Here is a 21,553-nt window from a genome sequence, read left to right as displayed (position 1 = left end):
GACCTGAAAATGCGGTTGGTGTCACAAGATGCGGCTTGGATCAAAGGTCAGGTATGCCAAGTTTCAGCTCTCTATCGCCCGCGTGTTCGGAGCTATCGTGAAAAACCCTATAGGGAGGCGGCACCCGCCCCCCCCCCCCCCGTCGGACGGCGAGGGTTAATGATACATGCAGTACCTGATACGAGCATAAGGTTAAAACATGCCTAATTTCATTTCAATAATAACGCTCGAAAGCGTCACAGCTAGACAAAAAAGAAAAACTGTACTTAAAAATAAGCGGATGTGAACACAATCTCCTTGACCGAATCCTTACAAAATGCAAGTCACGGACCATGGCACCCCAGAAAACCTTGCTTAAAAAGACCCACTGAATCGCCACGAAATCAAGTGCTTTAACATAGACGTGTCATCTCTATGTATATAAGATCTCTATGGTCGGAACCGACTTTCGAGAGTCAAGTACCTAATTTCGGAAATGAAGACTAGTCACTATCTATTGGAACTAGTACTGTAAGTAATGTCCAAGGTACTGTCCTCCACGCCACGTGATCCCTGTCATTTTGCCTTGCCGTTTCCCTCATTTTGAGTTACGACTACATATGGCAGCACTGTTTTGGGGTGTCAACGACGCATTTGCGACAATTATTGGGAGTGAGTGCGGCTGAGTGCGGTTTATGTTCGGCCCCCGCCGAAGTTAGTTGGTAGCACTGCTGCTCCACGGCGTACATTTCCTACCAGCCCATAGGGTTTACGTGTTAAATGGCCTGTTTTCGGCGAGCGATATCTCGGTCAACCTTTGAAGGAATCAATGGTTCTTAGTCCCAAATGATAGATCGATGAGTTTTCTTTCGACAATTCCTCTACCATTTTTCACGAAACCCAGCCGATCTTCTACGGCGTACAGGGTAAAGATTTCTCTGCACGCCAGCACCCGCGATCCGCCTCTCCGATCGTCGGCGCGCGGTCCTCGGTGGCGCAGTCGGTAGCGTATCGGGCTACGGATCCGAGGGTCGTGAGTTCGAATCCTGGGAGCGCCGCGTGATTTTGGCTATAATTGAATGATGTAGATTCTTGAATGTTTGCATTATCAATTATTAATAGCTAATTGAATGTATCTGCCCACTAATCGGCCCCTAAAACCTGAAATTTAAGAAATGAATGTCACGTGCGCGTCACGACTGCCAACCATAAGCGCTACCATATTCTAGTTTGAACTAACTTTTTGCTAGTCCCGACCACATATAGTAGGTTTTCTAGTAGTTATACTAGAAATTCCTACCAAAGTTCGTCCTACCCTTCACTCAATATACCCTGGTTTATGTTAGCCTGACGGCTACGCGCCCTAATCCACGAAGAAGGAGAAGTGCGGTTTATGTTGTTCTATATCAATATTGATATACCCAAGGCCATATATAGCCGATATACCTATTTATGTACACTGTGGATATACCCTGCGGCTTATAGCCTTGGTGCGGCTGCAAAAATAATTCTCGATTGTTGCTGGTATCTTGGCCTTGTGTTGGGTAGTATTGACGACCGATTCCTTTAGGTATGTACCTATTATTTTGAGGTATTTTAAATTTTTCTGTTAAATAATGACGGTCATAGACCATAGTTTATCACTATGCATTATGTGAGAATAACAATCTGGGCATAGGCGGCGGGGTATCAGTAGAGCAGACGTCACACGAAGGTTTTCCAACCAAGGAGAGGCGCTATGCCTGGAGGTACATCCCACCGCTAAAGTAATGTAGGGTTTTACCAATCTCAACGGTTGGCTTTGACTGGCGATTGTTTAAAGCGGAGTGATCGAAAAGAAGATGTCAATAGCTAAAGTTGCAGCTGCAAGGGTGATGATACATATAAGCTACATTCAAAGTTTTATTGTAGTCTGGCTAATTGTTCCAAAGCTTCAGAGGCAGAACATACCCATGACTGAAACCCCACATTACTTCTGCTGTGGACTGTACTTCTTTCTAACAAAACCTAAACAAACCTAACCTAACCTAACCTAACCTAACCTGACCTAACCTAACCTACAACCTACAAACCTACAACCTACAAACCTACAAACCTACCCTACAACCCACAGCGCCTCTCCTTGGTTGGAAAACCTTCGTGTGATGTCTGCTCTACTAATGCCGGCGGCGGAACGGGGAGGGCACTGGGGCACAGTGCCCCCCTTTGATTTTGGCATTTTAACATTAGCCCTATGGGTGTTGCATAGAAAGAATGGGACCAAAAGTCGGCAGTGCCCCCCTTAACCCTAGAACGCCTGGGGGGGGGTTGTATCAACCCCCCCCCTGAGGTTTTTTCGAAGTGCACGCTAAACGGCTTGTCGTAGCGGGCTGAAATTTTCAATACCCTCTGGGGCAACCTTTGCGCATCTTTTGCCGAAAAAAAATTGATCGGGTCATGTCAGGTCACGGAGTTATGACGTCATAAGAGGTACAGCCTCCGGCCGACAGTTACCAAGCGTGTGCGCCGAATCCCTAGGTTTTCTGCCGGTGATACCCACATTGTTTGATGGATCATGATGAAACTTCCCATGCATGTTGGGGCAAGCATTGGCTATCGTGTGGTGCAAGAAAATTGACCGGGTCAGGTCAGGTCACGGAGCTATGACGTCACAAGTGGAACAGCGTCCGGTACTATTTTTGAAAAGCGCCCGAACCACTATTTTGCTAATTCTTGTCACCTCAATGGGAATATGCAGCAATATTAGCTTCTATAGGGAGCAAATGGACCTCCCAAATCAAAAAATACAATCAGATTTCAAAAATTTAAATTTTGATTTTTCGAATTTCTGCCGCCGACTGTGACCTTGCCGACTTCCGGCGCTCCCAACGCGCCATTTTTAGAGCTAGGGAAACGAAATACATACCAAACGATAGAGAATTGATCAAGGAACACGATAGTGAAGGTTTAAAGTCGATATCTCCCACCGTTTTGCCGCAATCGCCGCGGAAAGTTGAAAAAGTTTGATTTTTTCGGAAATTTTGACCTTTGACCGGTCATAAGTAGGTCAAATGTTGACCTAGGACCAAAAAATATACCACCAATCGCGAGATCTCGTTGAGAGCAATCCGTTGGTTTTTTCCGCTAAGCTCTACGACCTTCCGTTTCGAAACGCCAGGGGGGGGGGACGTAACAACCCCCCCCCCCCTGGTCGTTCGTGTTATGAGAAATGGCCTGGTCGTGCGAGGGTTAATTGAAGGTGTTCCGCCGTTACTGAATCTGGGGTAGATATTGGGTATACTGATGCTACAGTATAAAGGGTAAACTCTGCTCAATCCTAACAGGGAAGCTCAATCTATCTCAATCATGGCAACACTGGAAGTGCATAACACAAATTATTGACCACTTAAAGGAAATATACCATTTTAACATGGGATTTTGAACTGGAATACCCAATTTTGTACCTACCTTGAGCTGAGACTAGCACTGTAGCACAAATGAGGAGCTTTAACAGCACAAAGCCCAATGATCACCCTAGGCAAAGGAAGTTATTCCATTTTTCACACTGAGATCAGTGCCTTGTGCAGAAATTTAGTGTGCCATACTGAAGAATGCCAATGATGCAGCCACCTGTTGCAGAGGCCAGCGCTGCCAATCAGCATAAGTTGGTTTTTGAATTTAAAATTTGAACTATGCAATTTGATCGGCCAATGCGTAATAAGCTTCCCCCGCAAACACCATTTAGCCTCTACCAAAGATGGAAATTGGAATATAGTTCTTTATTTATGAAAACAATCAAATTATTTTTGAAAATATTTATTATGCTCTTTTCTGATCATTTTGAGCACACACAAAAAAATCATTTTAAGTGCAAAAAAAAATATTATTTGTGGTACCTAAGTGGTATGTTTCCATCATTTCCATTAACTGACGATTGAGCAGCTTACCTGTCCTGGCAAGTAATACCTACCTACTAAAATCAAGTGTAGCATGAGTTTCAAACTAACAAGTAACAGCACATGCTTGTAGGCTAGTGAAACAACATCATGTTTAAAGTCATTTTTCAAAGTTTTTCTAATTGTGAGTAGTTTGTAAAATCTCTTGTTTTCAGAAATATCATGAGTTCTGGTCGTCCCCGCCACCGGGGTGGTCGTCAAGGCAACAGTCGCCATGGTGACGGCGGCGAGCGTCGTCCGCCGGAGCCCAAGCCGGAGCCGGCCGCGGACGACACGCCCGTGACGGCCATGTTTCGCGGCTTCGCCTCCCAGCTGGACAGCAAGCACGACCTCTACGAGCGGCTGGTCAAGAAGAGCCGCGACGTCACCATCGAGAGCAAGCGCATCATCTTCATGCTGCACAGGGTGACGAGGTGGGTGGAACTCAGGGCGATGGTGGATTTGTTGTGGCCTATTTAGCTCTGTTACGGGACGTGGGTTGGTGTAGCCGAGTCTGACTGCACCCGACACCGCGCCTGCTCTGTCCCGCCCGGCAGTGAGGAGCAGGACCGGCAGGTTCTAGAGGAGGCGGCCGGACGGTTCCGTCAGCTGGAGGGCGGCACGCTGCGCCAGATTGCCGAGGAGCTGGCCGGCCACGACCCGTACCTGTACCTGCGCGCCATCAGCCCTGGTGAGGCCGGACGGGTAGTCAGCTGCGCTGCGGGGCCGTATGCTGCGTGAACTGTGGAACACCACCGTGTTTGCTATACTTATGGTACTTTAATATTCGTGATTTGTCATATTTGTAACATTCATTCATCCTTAGCGAGCCTTTTGGTGGTTGATGTTATTAGCGAGTTGCTGCACCTACCAGCGCTCTGCAAAATGGGTGTTACCAGTTACCACGCACCCGTCAACGTGAACTGACCTACTCATTGCCTTACGGCCGTTCCGTGCGTTTAACAGGCCTGCAGGAGTACATTGAGGCGCTCTCCTTCTACCACTACCTACTCAACGACCGAGTGATCAGTTGCGCCGAGGTGCAGCAGCGCCTGACATACCCCGGGGGGAGTGCGGAGCCGGCGTCAGGGGCCGAGCCCTCCACCACCGCCGGCGAGCCGCCGCCGCCCGCCGAGACTGGACCGGGAGAGGTGGGTGCTGCGAGACTGTGTGTACCGGGCGGGGTGGGTGCCACGAGACTGTATGTACCGGGAGAGGTGGGTGCCACGAGACTGTATGTACCGGGCGCGGTGGGTGCCACGAGACTGTATGTACCGGGAGAGGTGGGTGCCACGAGACTGTATGTACCGGGCGGGGTGGGTGCCGCGAGACTGTGTGTACCGGGCGGGGTGGGTGCCGCCGAGACTGTACCGGGCGGGGTGGGTGTCATGATACAAGGTACGGGGCGGGGTGGTAGCTACTGTCGTCAGTGCCTATAGGGGCCGTCCCGCCGGGGTCTCCGCCCCATATGCCGTGCCCAGTCCTGACTGCCTTTGGGTGCCAGTCTCCATCGACCCCCGCATGGCCTCGCAGCTGTTCTACACATCCCCATCGCCACCGTCCCCCTACCGCTGTGCTAACCCGTCTCTCTGCGCCAGGGCGAGGTGGGCGACCCGCTGCGGCTGCCGCTGCCCTACCACGAGTACGTGCTGGGTCTGGCCGACCTGACGGGCGAGCTGATGCGCCGCTGCATCAGCTCGGTCAGCTCGGGCCAGCTGGAGGAGTGCTGGCGGCTCTGTGCCCTGCTGCGCACCATCCACGAGGGATTCGTCAACATCGGTGGGTGGGGCGAACCGGCGCCGGCCGGGGTGGGGTGCCGGGTATCATAGCCTGTTATCTATTACCGGATTTGACAGGATTTGTCGTTTTATGGCATCTTCTGTGCTAACCGCACTGATAGACGTCTTGGATAGCGATAAAGGGGTAATAAGGCAATAAGGCATATGCCCGCAGTCTTGGTACATATCATAAAACAGTCAGTGAGCTTTCATGAAATGTCATATCGGCTGGACTATTTTACGTGTTCTGTATCGAGCAGTTCCGTGACTCTGGTACAGTGTTTGTAACGGTCACTGACAATTGCAGTCAATGACTCCAGTACGGTGCTGTGACGGTCAGTGATTCCAACACGGTGTATGTGACGGTAGGTGGCTCCAGTATGGTGTATGTGACGGTAGGTGACTCCAGTACGGTGTATGTGACGATTAGATACTCCAGTACGGTGTACGTGACGGTGGGTGACTCCAGTACGGTGTTCTTATCAGGGCTGCGGAGTCGATGGATTTTAACCCGGCAGTTGCTGGGGTATTTCGCCACCCACCGTTTGCTGGGGGGGGGGGGGGCGTTAAACGCCCCCAGTCGATAACTCGAGAACCAATAGGCGCAGCGAAACGCACGAGGCGGCAAACGAAAGAACGCGACGAGACGCTTCAGATGAGTACTTTAAATTTGAATTTTGAGGTCACAGGTCGGGTCAAGGTCAGGTCAAACACCTGAAATCGGGCTTTCAATAGCATGGACTTCAGGACTTCGCAATGGGCGCCTCTCGTCATAAACTCTGTCAAAACGGTGCACAATCCATCATATAAGGCCTACAAGAGTGTCAGCTCCATGTAGGGGTCAGTCAAGCATAGGTCAGGGTCAAGGTCAGGTCAACCGGGTAGGCAAATATCCCCGAAAATCAAAACTGATATTCGCAGCCTGTGACACATGTTTTATGGGTAATTTGGGGCGTAGAACACGATGGTGACATTCATTTTATCATATGTGTACGTGTTTGGCTCAAAAAGTTCAATTTAAGAAATGTATGTATCATGGTCGTGAAGTAGTCACGAGAAATTGCCAAGATTCAGTTCAAGATTTTGGAAAATGCGGAACGATAATCAATAATCGAAGATAGCCATTTGATTGTTCATGGTATTGGCAGTCTAATGGCGTTTACGGCATGTCTGTATGTCTATTCTGTGATTTTATATGATTTTTTGAACATATGCCATTTTTGGTCGAAAACTTAGAAATCATGACGTCACTAAAACCTCGATATCTCAAAAATTTGCCGACCGATGTTTTTGAAACTTTGTCACAATACACTTCAATCAATTCCCTACAGGTACCTAAAATTTGGCGCGCCTGCGGCGCGCCGTTTTTATGCTATGGCCCGGCGAAAAAAGTGGGGGCGTTTAACGCCCCCCCCCAGCAACTCGCGGGTTAAAGTGACTCCGACTACGACTCCGACTTCAAAAATCACTCCAACTCCTACTCTGAGTCCGGGCGGTTCTATTAAAATCCATATTATGGTATTGAAGTTCATAATGGAGATGTTTTTATCTTGCCTTTAACCCGCGAGTTGCTGGGGGGGGGGGCGTTAAACGCCCCCACTTTTTTTCGCCGGGCCATAGCATAAAAACGGTGCGCCGCAGGCGCGCCAAATTTTGGGTACCTGTAGGGAATTGATTGAAGTTTATTGTGACAAAGTTTCAAAAAAATCAGTTGGAAAATTTTTGGGATATCGAGGTTTTAGTGACGTCATGATTTCTGAGTTTTCGACCAAAAACGGCATATGTTCAAAAAATCATATAAAATCACAGAATAGACATACAGACATGCCGTAAATGCCATTAGACTGCCAATACCATGAACAATCAAATGGCTATCTTCAATTATTGATTATCGTTCCGCATTTTCCAAAATCTTGAACTGAATCTTTGCAATTTCTCGTGACTACTTCACGACCATGATACATGCATTTCTTAAATTGAACTTTTTTAGCCAAACACGTACACATATGATAAAATGAATGTCACCATCGTGTTCTACGCCCCAAATTACCCATAAAACATGTGTCACAGGCTGCGAATATCAGTTTTGATTTTCGGGGATATGTGCCTACCCGGTTGACCTGACCTTGACCCTGACCTATGCTTGACTGACCCCTACATGGAGCGGACACTCTTGTAGGCCTTATATGATGGATTGTGCACCGTTTTGACAGAGTTTGTGACGAGAGGCGCCCATTGCGAAGTCCTGAAGTCCATGCTACTGAAAGCCCGATTTCAGGTGTTTGACCTGACCTTGACCCGACCTGTGACCTCAAAATTCAACTTTAAAGTACTCATCTGAAGCGTCTCGTCGCGCTCTTTCGTTTGCCGCCTCGTGCGTTTCGCTGCGCCTATTGGTTCTCGAGTTATCGGCTGGGGGCGTTTAACGCCCCCCCCCCCAGCAAACGGTGGGTGGCGAAATACCCCAGCAACTGCCGGGTTAACGATCCCTTGTGCGTTCCAAGGCTTTGCGTTACAAGAATTAGAAAGCAGGTTCTGGGATATTCACCGCCTTCTACTTCTTTCGCTGAAAACGTTCGTCCAATACAGCAGCACTTTTTTCAACAAAATCTAATTTCGACCGCAGTATCGTCAACCAAATTAGGGTTCAGTGCATGACGTTGATCCATGCGGCGTTAACTCCAACTCCGACTCCGGGCAGAACTATCGACTCCGACCGACTCCGACTCCGGGCAGAACTGTCGACTCCGACCGGCTCCAACTCCGAGTCCGACTCCTTAGCCCTGGCTCTAACAGTTCCCGCGCGGCCGTCTCCGGCAGGTAACACCGGTCCGCGCGAGATCACGCGCAAGCTGGCCACGCTGCGGCAGAGTCTGACCAAGGTCGAGAACGCCTGCTACCAGCTGAAGGTTCGCGGGGAGGAGATCCCACGGCACATGCTGGCCGATGTGTTCTCGGCCGCGGACGACTACGGCGCGCACGACGACTACGCCGCCGACTAGTCGGGCGAGTGGACAGTCGGGCGGCTGCTCGGGGCTGCGGGGGGGGGGCGCCGCAGTGGGCCGCCGGCACGGTATGATCGTGCGAGTCGACGCGGCGGCTCGTACACGAGTCTCACCGGGTGTGCGGGCAGTGCCTGGTCTGGGGGCTGATGGCCGTGGAGCTGTGCGGACTCTGTGTGAGGACGGAGCCACTGGAAGGTGACGTGGGCCCGCCGCCGACCCCAGGGTACACTCCAGTGGCCGTATCCGCACCTGGCCTGCGCGGTGCCGTCTGCGTGGCGCCGGGCGACCACCAGGGGTAAACTTGGTTTGTGAATACGGCCACAAAAATAGCCAGTTACCCGTTACTCCTACCCCTACCCTTAAATCGTGATTGTGAATACTGCCACAGAGGCGGTCCCATTGCACTGCGGCCCACCAGGAGAGGCGGAAGAACTCTCACCCTTGCTTCTGGTATCAGAAGCGGACGACTGTGATGCTTCTTCTACAGGGTGTCCCATAAGTTCCTTCTCACCTAAATTTTTCTTTAAGAGGCTCTCTTATTTAAAGCCACGCTTAATTTATTTTGTAACTGAGCTTTTGGGGTTGCCATGGCAACTGTGAATGTGCTCCACGGTAACTAATTCGTCTAGACAAAATATTTTTTGCCAGAGAGTTCACTTCCTTTGGAGACGGCTTACGCCGCAACATAGAGGTCTCTGATACGGGAACGTCTCGGTATTTAGACCGCACTGGGCCATTCACGACGGTTGAGGGTGATTGAGGCCATCCAGTATGTAGCCAATGTCTATCGCTAACTGGACGCACAGTCAACAAGTGACGCCGATGATTTGTCGGGAGTCAATCGCTGCAAGTTTATGCTCTTTTTTGTCAGATTTCACGAGTGAGCCATGTGGCCAAAACTGTGTGGCGCCAAAATGGCCGTCAAAAAGGTCTTAGCGTTAGAAAGTTGGTAAACAGGCTTTTCAGGATGTATTGCCAGCTGTCTAAGAGTATCATTTCGGGGTACCTAACTCAAGGTGACTTAAGCTCTACTTACCGGAGGGCTCAAAACAGTCAAAAACGTCTTAAAATGGCCAAACATGTGTTTCGTTATGCCTGAGGCTAAAAAAAACTGGAGGGTCGATGACATCAATGTGGTCATCTGGACTACCTAGTCCGTGCTCGAGATAAAACACCCGTCCAAACCCCAAAACGGTCCCATATGGGCGACGGAAAAGGCCTTTGTGTCATTCAGCTTTATTCCTATGCAAAAGGCCAGGGTCACGGTAATGTGGGTCAATATGCGTCCAGACACTGATCACGTTGCGAATGATGCTCCAGAAACAGTCTTGGGACGCAGAATGCTTCTCCAAGAAGATCTAGGAGGAGTTTCAGCTTTCTAGCTTAACTTGAACCGCAAGTATGACCACATTTTTTTAGTAGAAAATGGCATCCGGGAGGTCGTAGGCCCATCTTCAAGCAAGACAGTGCATCAGTGCAGAGGTCAAGCAAAGCATAAAAGCAGTGCCAGGAAACTGTGATAGGCGTGTGTGGCAAGATCACATCCCAGGCAACTCATCGGATCCAAATTTCATAAAAATGTGTTGGGAATATTGAAATCGAGGCTCGTCGAAGCGAAGCGGTGTTCCAGCATTGAGGAGCTCACGGCGCATGCCAAGTCAGTCTGCGCTAACTTCAAGCCTGCTATGCTGCCAAACATGCCGGTTGGCATGTCGCAGCATGTATTCATGTGTTTGCCTATGAAATGGGGAGCACATTGAGGGGTTATAAACATATCAAAACGCAATGTACTATGTTTTACATGCAAATAAAAGGTGAGAACGAACTTATGGGACACCCTGTACATTCTGTGCTTTGATAGCAACGTTTGCGATGCTATTTCGGTGTTTGTGCTGTAGCCCAGTTTTCTATTTAGTGTTGTCGAGTGAGGTTTTGACAAATATAATTTCTTTGGGTTTTTATAGTTGTTTCGCGAGATGGAATTTTTATACAGACGTTCCTTCAATGTAGCTATTTTCAGCTTGACCCACGTCGGTCCCGTTTCTTCCGCCTCGGACGGCCCTTCGGTTCACAGTTCACTCGTCCACTCAGATGTGCTGTGTATTGGTGACAGATATGGACGGAATCGATACACTATCACAGGACGTGCTTCGGAATGACTTACGCGTGAACAGATCAACACGACACGCTTCGGTGACACACTGGGGTGCCGCTGTGACCTGCCTGCCGCGACGTTCCAAACCTGGACCTAACGGCTCGGAACAGAGTCTAGAGTATGACGGAGACCACGACTGGCAATCGCACCCATTCATACAACCGCGCGGACGGAGCCGTGGAGCTGATGGCAGACTAGCTGGCTGGGTTAGCAGTGCGGTGACCAGCAGCGACCTCCTCCGACTCAGAAGGGCCGGTAGCCGCTGTGAACCCACGCAGCCTGGACACGTGAGCGCGAGTGGGGTCACTAGACGGCAGGAAATTGACAGTTCGAAGGCATAAAATAAACTAACGATTCTGCATCGCATACGATTATCCATAGCCAGCACGACAGTTATAGATTTGACTAGATTATTGTAATATCAATGAATGTGGATGATGCGATAAAATGTGCGCAACTAGCTTTTAATTGTAAAAGAGATCGCATCATTTTTGCAACAAGCATGCAGCGTAAAATTATGTCAGCTTCTACCACTCTAAGGACAAATAGGAACAGGTCAAACAGATCTGCTTTACATCACAAAAAAAAATGACGCAATATCTGACAAATGGCCAGCCGCCGTGACTAGGTGCATGATAAAACACGATAAAGGCAACAGCTGAGTAGCAGCATCACATTGAAGGCACATTATGTGCTGTGGGCAGGACATGCAGTGCACAGATCGACTAGAAAAATGGCAACGGAGGCATCGTCCGGTAAGTAACAGCTTCATTTTTTTAGTTACAAGCTGCTCCTGCAAGGCAATTCAGAAGGCCAATATTCGTTGAAATGATGGCGACTACCGCGGTCCCAGCGTCCCGAGGCCGACATATCGGTAATTTCGTCCAGCCGTCAGCTGGTGACAGACTGCCGTCAGGACGATCTCCTCTGTCAGGTGACGGACTGCCGTCAGCTGACGGCCGTCGGCCGCGGTGCCGCTCGCGGCGCGCTGTCCTGCCGTGGGGTGTTACAGCCGGCCGCTGGCCGCCGTCTGAGGCTCCCGGTCGGACCCTCACAGGCCGGCCGGCTGACCGCGCGGTTTGGCCGAGTTCGGCAGGCGACCAGAGGCGGCGCGTCGACCGCGCGCAGAGGCTCGAGACTGGAACAGAACGGCGGCCGACGGCGGACCCGTCAGCGGGCGGCTCCGGGCAGAGACCAGACCCGGACCCGTCAGCGGGCGGCTACGGTTCCGGACCCAGGCTCCGGTGACCGCACCGGTGCGGCAAATCGAACTAACACAGACGGCGGCCCAGACACTTATGTGTTATACTGGTCACTAACAGCTGGGAAGTAGCTGCACATTCAAAACGACGCTACCTACACAACAGGTCAACATACAATCACTGCTACTCAGCTACACACACGGAGCAATGACGTCTTTCTACAGGATCGAACATTCATCTGATGCGTTTCTATCAAATAGTACACTCTACATGCTCCTAATACAGGCGAGGCAACTGCGTCCGATCCTGAGCTACTACGGTCAACGCCAGACACAATGAATGCCAAGGCACAGCTAAACGGCAGCATCACGGCTATAGGCAGTGTAGGGTGTCACGTGACCTACCTTTGGTGTCGGCAGGTCCACTGCGCCGTCATCAGAGTCCTCGTCCTGTTGAACCTCTGAGAGAACCTCCGTGAAGAGCACGTCCCACACCCAGGGTCGGTCCGGCTGCGGGAGTGTCAGGTCAGGTCAGGTCACTGGGACCCCTAAGCACGCCCCACACCCTGGGCCAGTTCGGCTGCGGGAGTGTCAGGTCAGGTCAGGTCACTGGGATCCCACAGCACGTCCCACACCCAGGGTCGGTCCGGCTGCGGGAGTGTCAGGTCAGGTCAGGTCACTGGGATCCCACAGCACGTCCCACACCCAGGGACGGTCCGGCTGCGGGAGTGTCAGGTCAGGTCAGGTCACTGGGACCCCACAGCACGCCCCACCCACACCCGGGGCCGGTCCGGCTGTGGAGAGTTAGGTCAGGTCAGGTCAGGTCACTGGGACCCCAGAGCACGTCCCACACCCAGGGCCGGTCCGGCTGAGGGGTGTTAGGTCAGGTCAGGTCAGGTCAGCTGGGATCCAACACTGTTACACTGCACGTCCCACACCCAGAGAAGGAAAATTGCAATTCAAAATAGACAGAAAACTAGTTATGCGTTTCGAATTTTGGTTAAAGAAACAATGAACACCGTCTCCCCCTGTCCCATTGCGCCCCACTGTCTGCCGTGTCGCCCCACCGACCTCCTGCACGTCGGCCGGCTCGGTGAGGGCGCGCGTCAGCAGCCGCAGGTCGATGTCCTCCAGCGCCATGAAGGTGGGGTGCTTGAACAGGTCGTCATTGAGCTCCTGCATGGTCACCACCCGGTTCACCCGCGCCCTGTCCGACGCGCAGATATGGCGGGCGCGTCAGAGGGTGGCCGGGAGCGGGACTGGGGGAGGCAAGGGGTGCAGGGCAGTAATCGCCACGCACATCGTATGTGGATCGCTCTTAAATGTAAATACAAATACAAATACAAATACAGGGAGATATTTGGGGAAAGGCAGGTGGTGCATAAGACCGCGATAGCACCTCATCTTTGTGACCAGCAGAATGTGAGCGAGAAAGACAGCCATCCAAATAATCGCGGAAAACGTACTGAGAATAACAGCATGGAACCAAAGGACTACATAAAAACGGTATATTCCCATCACACACAGTGATCCAGTAATCTTGACAGGACCGGCCGGGTCAAACTGCTACAAGTAGTTCGACCGACCGTGGTGCGGCGCCCACCTGGAGCGCCAGGTCCCCAGTTTAGGTCTCTATCAGGTCCCCAGTTCAGAACCCCGTGGTACCCCGTACCCCCGCTGACTGACCGTGGTGCGGCGGCCACCTGGAGCGCCAGGTCCCCGGTCCAGGTCCCCAGTTCAGGTCCCCGTGTTACCCCCGCTAACTGACCGTGGTGCGGCGGCCTCCTGGGACGCCAGGTCCCCGGTTCAGGTCCCTATGTTACCCCCGCTGACTGACCGTGGCGCTGCGGCCACCTGGAGCGCCAGGTCCCCGGTCCAGGTCCCCAGTTCAGGTCCCCGTGTTACCCCCGCTAACTGACCGTGGTGCGGCGGCCACCTGGGACGCCAGGTCCCCGGTTCAGGTCCCTATGTTACCCCCGCTGACTGACCGTGGCGCTGCGGCCACCTGGAGCACCAGGTCCCCAGTTTAGGTCTCTAATCAGGTCCCCAGTTCAGGTTCCCGTGTTACCCCCGCTGACTGACCGTGGTGCGGCGGCCACCTGGAGCGCCAGGTCCCCGGTTCAGGTCCACAATTCAGGGCCCCGTGGTACCCCGTACCCCCGCTGACTGACCGCGGTGTGGCGGCCACCTGGAGCGCCAGGTCCCCGGTTCAGGTCCCCGTGGTACTCCCGCTGACTGACCGTGGCGCTGCGGCCACCTGGAGCGCCAGGTCCCTGGTTCAGGTCCCCAGTTCAGGTCCCCGTGGTACCCCTGCTGACTGACCGTGGTGCGGCGGCCACCTGGAGCGCCAGGTCCCCAGTTTAGGTCTCTAATCAGGTCCCCAGTTCAGGACCCTCTGGTACCCCGTACCCCCGCTGACTGACCGTGGTGCGGCGGCCACTTGGAGCGCCAGGTCCTCCTCCTGCACCTCCTCCAGGTCGGGGATCATAGGCAGCACCGCGTCCTCGTCGTCCCATGTCGCCGGACGAGGCTTGGCCAACGGCTTCGGCTCCGGCGCGCTGCGAACGGGCCGCCGGTCGGCACAAAGGCCGATGAAAAGATCGACTTTACACGGTGACCAGGCATCTCCACAGCGTATGTCGATTCACAGGGTCAGCTGCAGCGGACATCGACAAAGTCTAAACCGATTCCCATTTTTGCTTAATTGAATACATTTGTACGAACAAATGAGGGTGTCTAAATGCCGGCAGAGCCAGAGCCAGCGGGCAGCTATCTGCCCCGCAATGTCCAGCGTAGTCCAGCCGACTCTGTACCTGGAGGTGGTGACCGGGTCCTGGAAGCCGGACCTCTGACGGCGGCCCACCGGCGGACCGGACGCCGGGGCCGGCGAGCCGGGCGGCGGCGCGTCGCCCCAGCCGGTGACCTCCTGGCGCGGCCGCGGCGGCGCCGAGGTGGCCGGCCGCGGCTCCGAGGACGGCGCCAGGTAGCTGGTGCGTGGCCGGCTCTGCGGACTGCTCAGGATGTCATCCAGGTCGTCCAGCGGGTCCCCCATTGCAGACAGGAGTCCGGAGCAGCGGGTAGACAAATGGCTTCTCACACACAGCACAGGCCTGGAAAGGCACACTCAAAAGTCAATACTTAGCTACCTACCTACCAGTCCACATTGCATAATATGAGAAACTTCATTGCTCTGTCATCTATCAGGCTTGGGGGAATCAAATTAACATGAGGCATTCTGTCACGTGCCTGATGGCGGCCTGTCCGAAACAGAGACGTGGCACCAGGGCTGCGGAGTCGCAGTTGGAGTCGGAGTCCGCCGGAGTCGACAGTTGTGACCGGAATCGGAGTCGGAGTCGATTTTGGAAGCCCGAGCCGGTATCGGAGTCGGAGTCACCGAAAATCCGTCGACTCCGCAGCCGTGCCAGGTCTGCGGAGTCGGAGTCGAGAGTTGGAGTCGGTCGGAGTCGACAGTTCTGCCCGAAGTCGGAGTCGGAATCGGAGTTGGTTTTCGAAAGCCGGAGTCGGAGTCGCCGAAAATCCATCGACTCCGCAGCCCTGCGTGGCACCTCTTTTAGATCCACTTCTCCAGCATCACCCAATCAAATAATCCCCTGCCCCACCAGCTTAGAAGGCTGCACTGAGAAATTGGACATGCTCAATTTCTGGGTTGCATCCGCACTTATAAGGAGGAATAAATGATTCAGCTTGTTTGCTGCGTAACATGATTTGATGTCTGAATAGTGGTAGGGTAGTTAGGTACCAAAAACCTACATTCTATCTTAATTTCGCATTAACCCTATTCCGGGCGGGCTCTGAAAGGCTCGATTCTGGGCGGGGGCCTTTTCGCCCCCCCCCCCCTTCATATCTCAAAAAGCACGCATCGGAGCGACAAACGGCAAACGGCGTTTGATAGGTCGCTTAAAGATCTACAACTTTTACAAAGTCGTTTTCGGGTCAGGTCAATATTGAGGTCACCAGAGGTCATCAACGATAAAATGTTTTGAAATTAGTTACTAATATAACTTTTGAACTAAGAAACATAGAGACTTAAAATTAATTCATTTTTGTTGCTCTCGTCGAGGCGATTCGAATTAAGTACCTATGCGATGATCTTCACAGGTCAATATGAAATTTGACCAGATATTAAGGTCAGGTCATTCACCAATGAGGTTGTGGGGTATGGTCATGCCGCATACCAAATGACGCGCCTTGACCAGGCGAGCACTTTGGTACCACTTACAAGTCTTTAGCGCCATCATGTCGTGATTTATTGACAAAAAACGATTTATGACGTCACATGACCTCCGATGACCTTTCCCGGTGCCCCTGTCAATAAGCGGCACCAGGATCATCACCGATTAGATAATCTTTCATAATACTGAAAGAATTGGGTGGTTTTGACTCGTTTACACGAAGCAGGAAGCATTCCAATATTTTCCCATATAGGCTTGCAATGTAAAGGTCACAAGTCTGGCCTGACCTCAGGTCACAGATATAAAAATTCTGAGATATACAAATTGCACATACTGGTACCCTAACTAAAACCTGAAGAGAAGAAATTGATCAGTCAAAAACTCTAGCTCTGGCGTGGTTGCAAACTTTTCCGAGGTGGGGTCAACACACCTCCTTTGGTGACCTGACCTGACCTGACCCGGCAACTTGTTTTTGTCAAAATGTGCGCAATGAATGTTTAGAAAAAGTCACCGAGTATGAGCTTTCAGTCTTGCGGCGTTTAGCAATGGCACAAGAAAAACCTGACGGGGGGCCTTTAAGGCCCCCCGCCCAGAATAGGGTTAACCCGCGCCCCACCACTCGCGTTTTTCTGCAATAACTTCTAAGCCGCTTGACGTATCGAAACCAAACTTTCAGTACCTTTGGATGCATCAATTTGACACCTTGTGTCAAAATATGAACTTCGTAGCTACCATAGGTCGGCCGGAATAAACGTCAGAGTGACGTCATGTTCTGCCGATATCGACGCAAAACATTGAACCACGGCAATCGCTCCCAAGCGCTCAGTTTTTAAGCTAGACCCAATTTCTTTGCTTGAGAGGACTCAAAACAGATTGCGCGATCAAACTGCTATTTCGGATTTTGAAAATTTTGAAAATTTTGGAAATATTATACACTAAAATCTAAAATTTACATTTTTATATTTTATTCAAAAAGTTTTTGACTTTTCGAGAAAAAAAACGGAATATGTGAAAAAATAAATGCTTATGACTTACTCTAGCAGGTGTTAGCCAGATGTCTTCAAAAATGGCCAAGTTATACACATTATAGCAAAAATTCCACGATTATAAATTTTTTCAAATCAATTTTTCAGTGCGTATTTGACCTCGTACACCAATATAAATAAGACCATCGTGTTTCTGAGCTCAAACTGCATCCGATAGACACATTTTTATTTTAAAAAAATCAACTTTTAAAATTTGACCTTTTTTGACCTGAAAGTGGCCTGACCTAAGCTAAATTCAACTCAAAATGAACTCGAATGACAAAAACGACATCGAATTCGAGATCTATGGCCTAAATAGACCATAAAACATGTGTCATGTGACCAATGCATGACACAAGATTTCTGTAACCTGTGATGACCTGACCCTGACCTGACCTGAAGATCGAAGTACAAGTTTGGTACCTTCAGGGTATTAAAGCATCTGTTCATGAGTGTGTAAACCAAAAATGAGCCTGATCTGACTTGTAAGATGGCGGCCAGAGCCCAAAATGCGAACAAGCCAATTATCGATAATTTTCACTTTGGCCTGGCCTGTGACGTCATCGATGACCTCGAGGTCAATGAAATTAGGTTTCACTCAGCAATTTTTCTGGGGCTAGATCAGACTCCGTTCGAATTTTGACGATCGGCCCCATAGTTTCGGAGTTAGGAGGGGGCGTTATACGCAGACCCCAGTGGGGCGCGGGTTAACCTCTGATGCTAGACTAAGTAACTGCACTCATAATTCAATGGACATTTTATTGGACATTTTATATGGGATGCAGAGCCGCGGAAATTTCAGACGGTTCTGGCTCTGGAGAAAAAAAAAATCGGCTCCGGCTCCGGGTGAAGTGTCATGGCAGGTCCGAGTCCGGCTCCGAGTAAAATGGTCCGCTCCGGCGGTTCCGGGTCCGACTCAGTACATCCCCTATTTGATCAAAACAATGGCCGTCACCTGATGACTGGTCCTCAGGCTCTGGGGATGCAGTAGACGTGGGGAGGGAGGAGCTGACAATGAGGTTGATTGCATACTGTGGAACACTGGAGATACGTATTTAGCTTTTTTCACTCATGTGATGGCCCTGGGCCCATGAGGAAATGATTATGACGTATCACATGTTTTACTGCCTTGTACTGTCAAACTGAGCTAGGGGTGCGTTCGGAGAGGCAGATTCCCGGGGAATATTCCACGCCGGCATGAAATTTCCGCCGAATGTGCCGTTCGGAGAGCGATTCCCGGGGAATGTTCCGCGGAACGGACGCGGAAAGCGCGGAATCTAAAAAGCATCTCACGCGTCGTTCCCGTGAAGATGGCGGCGCCCATCGGTATGCTCGAGTGAGTATATTATTGAACATAAATGGATATTTCTTGCGTTTGTTTCCACCCTGATCAGTCTTATTGCAAATCCAACAATTGATTATGCTTACTCAGTTGTGTGATTGTCCTCTGAAGCAATGAAAACGATAATTTGAAGTGTTGTGTTGTGTGTGTTTGGGGTGGGGGGGGGGGGCACAGTACAGATGGGACTTTTGGAAAATAATTGTGATTTTTCCTAGTTGTTCTTTCTTCAAGAGCTTCATTCTTATTACATCTTGCCATAGATGTGGCGTTCCAAATAACCAAATAACCCAAACAAAATCCCACGAACTCAACTTGGCGCAGTAGCGGCGATCCTTGAAATCGGCGGTATGGAATGTCCCTCTCCGAACGCAACACGGGGAATTTTCACGATGACGGGGAATATTCCGCACTCTCCGAACGCACCCTAGGTCAATTTTTTCCTCTGAGAAAAACACACCCGAGGCGGAGTCACTCCCTTCTTTGACGGCTCTGGCTCAGGGCTTAATTGTTTCACGGCTCTGGCTCCGGCTAAAATGTGCTGGCTCTGGCTCCGCACCCCTGGTTTAAATTGTTAACTGCCAGCAAATACGTAGTTTGATTTACCACTGATTTACCGGTAAATGTCAAGTTTAAGTCCTAAGCAGATTTCATTGACAGTTTTTTCATATTTTTACATTATTTGACATCCTGAATCCAAAAATGATACTCATATCTCTCGCAAATAAAAGAAAAAACAATCAAACCTGACCTAACCTTACCTACTTACCTATAACCTACCAACCTACAACCTACAAACCTACAACCTACCAACCTAAAACCTACAAACCTACCTACCTACAACCTAAAACCTACAAACCTACAACCTAACCTAACCTAAAACCTAAAATTTTTGCTGTTACATATTCGTATCAACAGCGTCACAATTGTAGTTAGGACCTAAACTTGACATATACCGATTTACCTACATACCAAGGCATTGAAATGGAACAGGCAAAAAGCTCAATTTTGAGCATTGTTTGTGATACCTAAGGCACCCAGGCAGTAAATATCAGAGTACAACAGGTACCTATAGACCTACACTACGCAACCGCGTAGTGTCAGTCGGGCGCACTAGGGTAATTCCGTTCCATATATAGAAACGTTTCTATATTTGGAAACGATGTTCCATATATAGAAACGCTTGTTCCAAATATGGAAACGCTGCGTTTCTATATTTGGAAACGGTAGGTGCACGCTCACCTGTTTGACGATCTTCGCAAACTCTGGCGAAATTTCGCACAAAACGGTTACCACCAGTGACAAGCCAACATTTGAGTTTATAATCGCAAGGAGGCCCGAAGAAATCCATGGTGGCCCATGGTAATGACGACGATTTGATTTCCGGTTTGTGTAAAATGTAGAAGAAATTGCGAATAAGAGAAAAACTTCCATTAAGGTTTCCCTTCAAATATGACGTCCAGAACCTGATTTGGGCTGATTTTTGGCAGAATATTGGCTAATTTGGGCTAAATAGATGTTTTAAGTTTTGGCGAAATTGACATGTCATTTTCACCTGAGTGCTTCCTTGTTGCCACTAGATGGCATTCCACCATCTAGAAAGTTATATAACGCATCTTGCTTTAAAATAAATCGTCCGGAAGGTTGGCGTTTCTATTTATGGAACGAGCGTTTCTATATATGGAACAAAAAACATTTCAAATACAGAAACGTTTCCAAATATAGAAACGTTTCTATATATGGAACGGAATTACCCTAGTGCGCCCGACTGGTGTAGGTCTATACACCGCTGACCGCGCTACCTACCTATATGCAAACTTGATGAAAAATGCTCTTCAAGATATAAAATGTCACTGAGTCCACGGTCTATATAAATAGCTTGTGACTGAGCCGACTCACGGTATATAGAGAACTAGCCGACTGAGCCTGTGACACATGTCACTGTTGGTCAATGCCAGGCCCTTGTCGTCCCCTATCTCCGCGTGTGTCCACTAACACGAATGACGTCACGCATGTGGGCGGAGCTATGGGCGGAGCCTAACGCACGCGGCAGTCCAAGCCGCCATATTTGAATTTATATTTTAATAGAATCTTGCCGATATTTTGGGTGAAGTTAATTTATATGGATAGCTTGGTGACAGTTTAGCTATACGAATAATAATTTATTATGGATGTGCGTATATTCAGCTTGGAATTGCAATTAAAGTTCCGCACCGCATAGATTCGAACTCGGGACCTTTGGAATACTGCGCGGGCACGCTAACCACTACACTACCGCGACCGCGCGGCGGCCGGCGGCAGGGAGGCTGCGGAGACATGGGGGGACATTTTACGCTTTTGTGAAAAAATCAAAAGATTTAGCGAAAAACACGTAATAGATAACTTGCAGAAAATTGTCTGCTCTTTCAGATAAGATACTTAGGTTTGATATATCTTGTGCAGACTTCATTCTACAGTGCTTCGAAAATCGCTCATTTACATGGGGATTGAACGGGGCTTCGAGACTTGACTCCAAATGACGTCACGAGCTGACGTCACGAAAAGGTAGAATCGCCGGACGACCCTACCTGGTATATAGGGCCTTGGTCAATGCTATGTTGAAATGTTTTTGATGTATTCCAGCCTTGATTCCAGCTCTATTCAAGAAAGCTATTAGAAGCACATTTACCTTTTCGGTTTCCATAGAAACTGACAGTTTAAATCAAAGTGTCACTAAATTGACCAATTGAGTATTTTTTACGTTTCTTTTGCCATAATAAGTGTTATTTTGCCGAAAATTTCCAACGTTGGTAAGCTAAAAAAGCTGAGGGCAGCTTTTTTGCATGGCATATTTGAGTGATGACATATGAAAAAAATAAAGAAATGTTGCTATCGAACACGGAAAAAACTGAAGCTGCGTTAGGTTTGAAAGAGATGCGCCAGAAAGATTAGTAAGCTGCTACTAAATAAAAGCTGGTAGATCGA

The 21,553-nt window shown here is 50.0% G+C and overlaps 2 protein-coding genes across 5 annotated transcripts; one reads left to right on the top strand and one right to left on the bottom strand.

The window, feature by feature from the left end:
* Positions 1 to 1,320: 1,320 nt before the first annotated feature.
* LOC122366547 (translin-associated protein X-like) lies at positions 1,321 to 10,637 on the top strand. Of its 2 annotated transcripts, none has more exons than XM_043338923.1 (6): positions 1,321 to 1,549; positions 4,047 to 4,327; positions 4,451 to 4,584; positions 4,860 to 5,044; positions 5,492 to 5,672; positions 8,492 to 10,637. In XM_043338923.1, the coding sequence occupies exons 2-6, from the start codon at positions 4,077 to 4,079 to the stop codon at positions 8,671 to 8,673; spliced, it is 933 nt and encodes a 310-aa protein (XP_043194858.1). In that variant the 5' UTR covers positions 1,321 to 1,549; positions 4,047 to 4,076; the 3' UTR covers positions 8,674 to 10,637. The 2 variants fall into 2 exon arrangements, with proteins under 2 accessions (XP_043194858.1, XP_043194857.1); XM_043338922.1 differs by having other exon boundaries at positions 1,332 to 1,549; positions 4,070 to 4,327.
* Positions 10,638 to 10,762: 125 nt separating this feature from the next.
* On the bottom strand, positions 10,763 to 20,562 carry LOC122366546 (intraflagellar transport protein 43 homolog). Of its 3 annotated transcripts, none has more exons than XM_043338920.1 (6): positions 20,396 to 20,562; positions 14,846 to 15,142; positions 14,456 to 14,590; positions 13,104 to 13,239; positions 12,438 to 12,542; positions 10,763 to 11,969 (listed from the first exon to the last, which is right to left on the bottom strand). In XM_043338920.1, the coding sequence occupies exons 2-6, from the start codon at positions 15,082 to 15,084 to the stop codon at positions 11,883 to 11,885; spliced, it is 702 nt and encodes a 233-aa protein (XP_043194855.1). In that variant the 5' UTR covers positions 15,085 to 15,142; positions 20,396 to 20,562; the 3' UTR covers positions 10,763 to 11,882. The 3 variants fall into 3 exon arrangements, with proteins under 3 accessions (XP_043194855.1, XP_043194856.1, XP_043194854.1); XM_043338921.1 differs by having other exon boundaries at positions 10,763 to 11,110; positions 20,396 to 20,521; XM_043338919.1 differs by lacking the exon at positions 20,396 to 20,562 and adding an exon at positions 15,279 to 15,581.
* Between the last annotated feature and the right edge of the window lie 991 nt (positions 20,563 to 21,553).

The sequence above is a fragment of the Amphibalanus amphitrite genome, unplaced genomic scaffold (genome assembly GCF_019059575.1).
Source record: "Amphibalanus amphitrite isolate SeventyFive unplaced genomic scaffold, NRLGWU_Aamphi_draft 000815F_arrow, whole genome shotgun sequence".
NCBI lineage: Eukaryota > Metazoa > Arthropoda > Thecostraca > Balanomorpha > Balanidae > Amphibalanus > Amphibalanus amphitrite.
Note: the sequence above shows the minus strand (reverse complement) of the source record. Positions and strands in the feature narration are given on the sequence as shown.